Source organism: Spea bombifrons, chromosome 11, assembly GCF_027358695.1.
Source record: "Spea bombifrons isolate aSpeBom1 chromosome 11, aSpeBom1.2.pri, whole genome shotgun sequence".
Taxonomy (NCBI): domain Eukaryota; kingdom Metazoa; phylum Chordata; class Amphibia; order Anura; family Pelobatidae; genus Spea; species Spea bombifrons.
Window position 1 is genome coordinate 20,217,671 of NC_071097.1, and position 9,210 is coordinate 20,226,880.

Genomic DNA, 9,210 nt, shown 5'->3' on the forward strand with positions numbered 1-9,210 from the left:
TGTCCTTTGGGCCGAACATGGTCTCCTCATTTCTTTTCCTAGTCGTGTAACGATGTCTCTACAGTAGGTTATGTTGATGCATCAAGATGTGTGCTACCTCGACCACCTCGAATACCAAGAGAAGGACTCTTACCGTCTTTGATCTGTCATATAGATAGCTTTTTCCCTACCATCAGCTTTTTTTTCCAGACCATCTTTGGAATGTCATTAATAAAAAGCCACCAAGTACAATTACAAAAAGTCCTCATCAGAGGAAAGCTTTTCAGTTTGCTTGTAGCATTGGTAATCACTGTCTTAGTGGTTGCTTCTTATGTGTTGTCTGGAGGTGGCCAAGACCTGTCTCAGACATTGTCCCCATCCACATCTAAAGATTTTGTCCTCGGTTCCAACCTTTCAAGCACAGAGGAACAGACTGAGTGCACTCAACCAAATAGGCCTTGTAGAGTCAACATTACATACGCAACCTCCCAACTGAAGGGCCCATATGTGCATCATGGAGAAATCCATCTAACAGACAGACGGATCCCAAACAGAGAAGAGCTAGCACAATATGAACCTCATGTAAGTAAAGCATATATCTAGCATAATTTATGAATGCAATGCCTGAAATTAATGAAAATTATGTTTTTGATGCAGCCAATTACCTAGACAATATCTATAGGTATGACAAATGTTTGCAACCCTAAATACGGCTTCATTTACTAATTTTGTTTATTTTAGTTTTCTTTTTTTGCTGTTTTCTTTGGAAATATTTTGTATTTATATTGCTTCACTTATTCTGAAGAACCAATAACAATGTTACATTGCTTGAGTATGTCTTTACTTTGTCTCTGTACTGTTCTTTTTTTTTTTTCTTCCCAATGCCAGTTGTTCTCTGTGATTCCACAACACTTCATTCAGTCAAGCCGCAGCCCTTGCTGGTACACTCCCTTTAATGGTAACTACACTGCTGACCCGTACAGGACCAATGCATATGCCAGGTACGCCAAGCGTCTTCATTCCATCTTTGAAGAAATACGTCAGGGATTCTGGGTGCAGCTGCAGCAGAGGGGAGAGGAAAATTACCGCCTGCGCTGCATCCCTTACTTCTACATCATTGGACAGCCGAAGTGCGGCACAACAGACCTGTATGACCGCCTGCGCCTCCATCCTGAGGTTCGCTTCTCTGCTATCAAAGAACCCCACTGGTGGACGAGAAAACGTTTTGGTAAACGAAAATATTGTGTATGGAAATGCAGCCCTTTTCGAATACCACAATGAGAACTTTTAAAAAGCATTAGCATTTTTGAGGGGCTTCAATCGAAAGATCCCACGTGCTTGCTATTTCCATATTTAAATAAAGACTTAATATATACAGCTCATAAGGAAACCTGCTGTTGGTGCTCTGCCTGCCATCTCATATCCATAGTCCTCTCTGTACAATATGTTGCAATCATTGATTTACTGAAAAACCTATAACATGGTTACATTATGGTGCCAACATGAAACAAAATAGCATCTACTGAAATTTGTGTGATAAAATAACATGTTTGGCTGCATGGAACTGTCAGATCGGTTTAGGATCTCTTTCCCTGTCACTTTTTTTTGTCATAATAAATACAGCTTAGTTTACTCCTGTGCTTGTTTTCAGACTGTTAAGAGTGGGTAAAACTTTCCTTAACTTGTTTCCAGCTATCATATCTAGTTCTTTTTACCATCGTACTTGTGTGTGACATGTTAGTTCTGGTCCTTAACTGTTTGTTTTGACTTTTTCTGATTTATTCTATATATATCTTCAAGGAATTTTGAGGTTGAAAGAACCATTTGGACGTCCTTTCCCCGTGGAGGACTATCTGGACTTATTTGATTTGGCTGCGCATGAAATTCAAAGCCGTTACAAAGAAGATGGAATGATAGACCCTCTGGTCATAGGTAGGAGACTAGCATCTAGAAAGCATTAGGTCTGCATTTGTCTTAAGTGTTAAAGGAGGTGAAATATTAACATATAAAAAATATAACTTCAGAGTACATTGTAGTATTGTTATAAAATATATCATAAATATACATTTTTTGTATTTCACCAATTTATAGATTAAATTGTTCTTGATATTTCCAGGCTCTTGAGATTTTTCTAGCTAACGTACAGAAAACCTTGTGTGTTACCGAGCTTTGTGTTGTTGATTATGCTGAGAACCCAGTATGTTCAAAGGCTGTGTTTCAAATGGTCGCTGCAAACTAAGTTGCATTACCTTTTGGTTTGTTTCAGGAGAAGCAAGTGCATCAACTATGTGGGACAACAATGCTTGGTCATATTTTTATGATAATGTCACCAACACAGAGCCTCCAGTACTTATTCAAGATTTTATCCATGCCTTTCAGCCAAATACCAAGTTTATCGTCATGCTGCGGGATCCCATAGAGAGGTCAGATACCTTTTTAACAACTTCTCTTCTAATGATGTCCCACAGATCTGTAAAAAAGTCCAGGGATTATCCAACTGTCTTCTAAAAAAGGATTCTTGAAAATCTGGTGCAAGCAGTTTACATATGGCTAGTTTTGTTAATGTCTAGCATGAGAGCAACATCTTTGTATGTGGATGAGATATTCTACTTACGGGATCTCATAAAGATGATTTAGGGACAGTGTTTGGACTTTAATATGCATCCTTCTAAAACAAAACAAAACAAAAATAAAGCTCTTATGTGGCACAGAAGCTGCAGTCCCTTCTCCATGATCTGACATTTCTTACCACTGATTGGCTGCCTAAAGCTGTTAATCAGTGGCAGGAAAATGCTTCCATTGAAATCAGTGGGAGGACTTTCCACACATGTGCCGTGGGGTCTAAAGAGACGGAACACATCTCCTGCATGGCAGGAGGTCGGGAAAAGGGGCCAATGCATGAGAGGGGATTCTGCAGACATACACCTCAGATGCCAATCACATCATTGAAATATCTCCTTTTTTTAAATTTTATTTTTTTATTTATTTATTTACACCAAATCTCTGTGTGATTGCTTTGTTTTTCCCTTGCAGACTGTACTCTGACTATCTCTACTTTGCCATTGCAAACAAGTCAGTTGAGGATTTCCACGACAAAGTGAATGAATCGCTGCAGATATTTGAGAGCTGTTTGCACAATTCCACTCTGAGAGCCTGTGCTTACAATACCACCTTCAGCAATGTACTGCCGGTATGTACAGTCCCACAGGAACCCTTTGTGCAAAGAGTTATGTATCAAACAATCGTTTCTAATGAGACTCTTGGGAAATTACAAACCGCAAGAAATAATAAAATAGTATTAGTATTTCCACCATTAACCCGTTAATAGAATAGCACGACCTTTAATTTGTTTCAGTGTCATTTTCTTCAGATTGCTGGGGTCCTTTCACAAGCTAACCTTCTAAATAACAAATCATTGATGTATGAATGTATCTAAACCTCTATTCATTTCTAATTACATTTATCAGAGCTTTTGAGGATAGTTGTTGTTTCTCTTCTATAGCTTCCTTAACAGAGGCTCCATCAAACCAAATTACCAAACTAAATTATTTATATTGTGACAGCACATATTAGGAACAATGTATATAACTAAGGCCAAGAGAAAATAACTTTTATTGGACCAACATAGGAAAAGTTACTCAAGTTCTCAAAACTTCAGCGGTCTCATTTTCATATGAAGCAAAGAAGAGACCTCTTCTATAACTTTACATCTTTTTCTATGTTGGCCCAATAAACATATCAAATTCCGCTACAGACTCTATATAATGATCCAAATGCAAATATCTTTCAAAGGGACTCATTATCCTTCGTTGTCTATTTATTTACACTTGTAAAGTTTTATACTTTACCAATGCATTCAACGGTGGCCACCATTAAAGTCATTCCAGACAATTATTCACTCTGGATCAAGGGTTTATCATATATTTGTCATCTATATTACTAATTTCTGTTGTCTGATGCCATTTGGGAAATGGGCATAACTACTGCTACCCCTTTAACCCCTTAAGGACAATGGGTGGTCCCAAAACCCATTGAAAACCATGCATTTTGAGCCTGTACATGTATGGGCTTTGTCATTAAGGGGTTAAAGTCTCAAAACACTACATTATTACATATTTTTAGCATGTTATTTGTTGTGGCTATTTTTAAAATGGTGACGCCTTGTTTTGATTCCTGTTAAACTTCCTGAAATGAGACAGCGCATGCATTTTCTGTTAATTGCTCTCCCTGCTGATAGCGGTTGCTTCCTATCCCTCCAACAGCCTATGTTTCCTGAGCTGTGTGCTCAGAAATTTAACCCCTGCTGTGCTTGATTGTCTGTCTCCAAATGCAGTTTGCCTTTCGATGTTTAAATACAGCAACTTAATAAATGAATGGGCTTTTAAAGCGATCTACTGGCTTTACAATACGCAGTTCCATAATAATTTCCTCCCTGGGCATGAACGGTACATAACCTATATATACAGTCATGTTAAAAAAAAAAAATAGTACAGCGCCTCTTTAAATATACCGAGAAATAATATAAAATCAAACACATTTTGTTTTAATAATTTTTTGAGCAATTCACGTATAAAATTTGATATGTTTGCAGAAACCTGATGCGTTTCGCTCACTGAAAACCTTGGAGGTGGTAATATTCTTTGTGACAGAAGATTGAATATATGACTTTTTATATACTGGCTTGCTAACGTTGGTTATTTTTAAAAATAAAAATAAATAATAATGATAAAAAATCATCTTTATGCTTCTTTGGTATTGCTGACTCCCAAGTTCTGCTAACAGTGCCGTGTAATTACTGATATTGATGATAAAAATCAATTTCTATGTTTTTAGGTTCTGCGGAAGCATTCCTACAAATATTTTATTTTTAGAAATGCTTCCACAGAACCTGAAAACACAGAAGTTGATTTACTTGTATTGATAAAAATCAGCTTGTGTGTTTTTAGGTTCTGTGGAAGAATTCCTATAAATTAATTGCACAGTAATTTTATGCTTCCACAGAACATAAGAAAACAGAAGTTCATTTTTATCCATATCGGTAATTACGAGCCACTCTGCCAAGTCTGTTTTAAAGACGAGGAGTCCCGTCACTGCTGTTCAGAGCAGCCTCTGGTGGAAACCCAGAGGAAGGCGCAGACCTAACTGTTGTATATACAGTAATGTAGGTTAGCATTGACAAAAACCTAATCCAATTTTCTTCCATTAATCTTTATAGACATGTAATAACTACATGCCGTATATCATATAAACAGAGACCACTGGTTCGACCTAGCTTGAAAAAAAATGGAGCTCTCCAAACATGGGTCCTTGGGCACATATATACCGTACTATGCTGAATAAGAAATCCATTTTAGTGCCCATTATTCACAAAACTTTAAATGGCATATAGCCTGCTTGTTATTTCAGCCATGGTCTCTGAAGACCACAATGGCAGATTGGGCCAAAATTAACCTTTAATGCTCCCGACCCCTCTGCTCTTTTACCATTAAAACATTTATTTACACACACCCAATGTAACACATAACTAAAAATGTCTGGTCTTTGTTGGTTAGGTGCGGTTACAGATTGGCCTGTACGTGGTCTATCTGTGGGACTGGCTTTCACTGTTCGACAGGGACCAGTTTCTCATTCTGCGACTGGAAGATCACGCTGCAAACATATCCCAAAGCATGAGGCTTGTCTATAGGTTCCTCGGTCTGGGTATGTAGAGAATAGGTCGATTGTCTAAATCTCCATAAAAATCAACTCAACCCTTGCAGGAGGTTGGATGTTCGTAATGTCACGTTACCCATACTAGATGTTCTTCTCACTGTTAATAAAATCCTCTTAATGTTTTTATGTATTTATATTTACACTGTTCATTTTGACCTTTAACAGTATAGCGTTATCCTTATGAAGTCTGTAACAATATTATACTGGTAGACATAATAGACCAGGATCATGTGTCAGGTGCGCATGATGCTCATTAGACAATATGGACTAATTCTATTGAGTACCAGGCATCTAGTGAGGAAGCCCATTCAGCAATGATTATGTGTTGATTCTGGTGAGCCTGATGATCCTAAGGCATTATGCGTTAACCTGTTATGTTGTCTACAGGGCCGTTAAGTGACAAAGAGGAAGCCTCTGTGATACAAAATCCAGCATCTAACAGCCGTCGCCCAGAAGACTGCAGCCTGGGACCCATGTTCTCTCAAACCAGACAGCTTCTTAAGGATTTCTACCACCCTTACAACCAGAAGCTGGCCGAGATGCTTATGGATAATGCTTTTAAGTGGGAGACTTAGAGCTTTTTGAAATAGCATTTGTCTATACATGAACAGATCCACAGCATATACTGACACCTAGTGACCAAGCACTGTGTTTACATCATCAGAACATCGCGCAGGCGCAGTGCATTATTCAGCCTTCAAAAAGTGTTCATACTGTGGTTTTAGGCCTGTGATTGCCGCTCAATGTGCTTCCACCTGCTGATCATAATGATGAACTGCAGCTTTGAGAGAAGATGTGTTACATTATGAGATGTGCGACTAAAAAGCCAAAACTGTAAAGGACCACAAATGTCTGAAAAAGATCAAAATTATTTAAACAAAATTAATGCCAAAATAAATGATTACAATATTTATCATAACACATATTTTTTTACATCAGAAAAGAAAATTAAATATCTTAATTTGAAAGTGTCTGTGGAAATTTTGTTGAAGTGAAAGATTTATGTAGCCCAAGGAATATGTCTGAATATGTGCCATTCCTAAATCCAAATGCAATATTTCGCCGGTTGACTACCCAAGCAAAGATACCTCTGATTATAAACCCTTCCTGTACATTTTGTGTGTCAAACTTTCTGCAGGGGTTCTTGCTCTTATCGTTTGGAACATATCAGCATCTATGTATATCTATGGCTATCCGACCTTACCTGCCCCTATGAGAAAAAGTAATTGCTGCCTTAGCTACTAAATGAACCAATTAACCAAACACTTGATAATTAGGTTTAATTTCACTAGACACACCCAGGCATCATCTTTGCCAGTCTTTTAAACAACTTGTCCTGCAAAGTGAAGCAGGCTATAAAGTCCCAAAAAGCAGCACATGATGCCTCGATCTAAAGAAATTCCATTGAGAAATCGTCGTTGTGTTTGATCAGTCTGGAAAGGGGTACAAAGCCAGTTGCTAATAGCAATCACACTCCTATCATGCCCAGGCAACAAGTACAGATCCACAGGATATACATCTTGTACATTTTGTGTGTCAAACTTTCTGCAGGGGTTCTTGCTCTTATCGTTTGGAACATATCAGCATCTATGTATGCCTGCTGTTCCACTTCTTATCTGTTCATGATGCACATCAACTGGAAAATCAAGGTGGCTCTATTCAGTAGGGTTTTCTACATGTGTATGCCAAGTAAGCATTTAGCTGCCAATAGTCCATAGTCTCCTGGGACTAAACTAGCCGACAATGACATTTTGCATCCACTGTTGATACTGTCTTAGCACTGTCTGATCTATAGTTGCATAGGAATCTTTATAATATATGTAACTAGGAGTTCCTGGAGTACAATGTGATCATCTTTATCTACAGTTTATTGAAAATACAAATAATACATAGCATGGTATATAATGTTGATCGTGAGAACATTCCAATGTTTCCCAAAATAATAATTGATTTAAGATTGTTTAAAAAAAAAAACAAAAAAAAACACCTTGAAGGTTGCTTAACCATACTAGATTTATGAAGATGCCCACTTTTTTGAAGGATCAGTGAAGTGGTCAGGTGGTACTTTATTATTATTATTTATTGTTTTATATAGCGCCATCAAATTCCGTAGCGCTGTACAATGGGTGGACAGGACACAACAAGTAGTATGTAACATAACAATCTGACTTACAGAAACAACAGGTGATGATGCATTCTTTTTTTTTTCGTTTCCCTTCACATACTTGCTGAGAAGCAGCTATTACAAATGTATCAATTTAGTAATACTTTATCACAGCACTGTATATATTTGACCTTCTCAATTTCTTCTGTCTGCATATTTGTCACACTTTAAATGTTTCAGATCATCAAACCATTGTTTAATATTAGACAAAGATAACCTGAGAAAGGCTATCCGACCTTACCTGCCCCTATGAGAAAAAGTAATTGCCGCCTTAGCTACTAAATGAACCAATTAACCAAACACTTGATAATTAGGTTTAATTTCACTAGACACACCCAGGCATCATCTTTGCCAGTCTTCTAAACAACTTGTCCTGCAAAGTGAAGCAGGCTATAAGCTCCCAAAAAGCAGCACATGATGCCTCGATCTAAAGAAATTCCATTGAGAAACGGTCTTTGTGTTTGATCAGTCTGGAAAGGGGTACAAAGCCAGTTGCTAATAGCAATCACACTCCTATCATGCCCAGGCAACAAGTACATGCTAGAATCTTGGCATGATAGGAGTGTGATTGCTGTTAACAGTCAGTTTTGTTATTGAATTTTGTCAAATTTGGTGTGTTACTTACTTTTAATAAAAATGTGTGTTTTTTTAAAGGTGAGGGGCCATTTTTGGTTTTGGTTTCGGCCAAGTGAATGCTGAATTTCCGGTTTCGGTCTAGAATTTACATTTCGGTGCATCCCTACTATATACTAAGACAGACACTGAAGTGGTAGGCCTACACCACATCAGTTTGGATTTATATATAGTGATAGGGATTACGCTGTACCACCGTCAATGTTTGCCTCAGTAGATAGTGATAGGTTTGATGCTGTACCACCATCAATGTTTGCCTCAGTATATAAGATAAGTTATGCTGTACCACCACCAATGTCTGCACCAGTATATAACGATAGAAGCTATGCAGTTTTAAAGTGTGTGTATGTGTGTGTGGGGTGCCACATACATGATCTGACCCAGGTGCCAAATTCTCTAGGTATGCCTCTGGTACAAGGTCATTCCTTAGGCTTTGGGACTCCAATGAACCATGGTGAGAACTACGAACAGTGGAGAACCTTCCTGGGAGTCAGCGGCCTAGAGCGCATCAACGACTTATCCGGGAGGTCAAAAAAGAACCAAGACTAACATGTAAAGAACTGCAGGTCTCACTTTCCTCAGTTAAGGCCGGTATTCACAATACCACAATAAGAAAGATGCTGTAAAAAATGTCATCCATTGGAAGTGTTGCAAGGCAAAAACCATTGCTAACCATAAAGGCTTGTCTCACATTTGTCAAAAAAACATCTTGATGACCCACA

At 38.0% G+C, this 9,210-nt stretch overlaps 1 protein-coding gene across 1 annotated transcript; it reads left to right on the forward strand.

Moving 5' to 3' along the window:
- The first annotated feature begins 200 nt into the window (after positions 1-200).
- CHST15 (carbohydrate sulfotransferase 15) lies at positions 201-6,659 on the forward strand. Its single transcript, XM_053450131.1, has 7 exons — positions 201-561; positions 868-1,207; positions 1,780-1,911; positions 2,246-2,402; positions 3,013-3,169; positions 5,532-5,679; positions 6,079-6,659. Exons 1-7 carry the CDS (start codon positions 202-204, stop codon positions 6,264-6,266), a joined length of 1,482 nt encoding a protein of 493 aa, XP_053306106.1. The 5' UTR covers position 201; the 3' UTR covers positions 6,267-6,659.
- Positions 6,660-9,210: the final 2,551 nt, after the last annotated feature.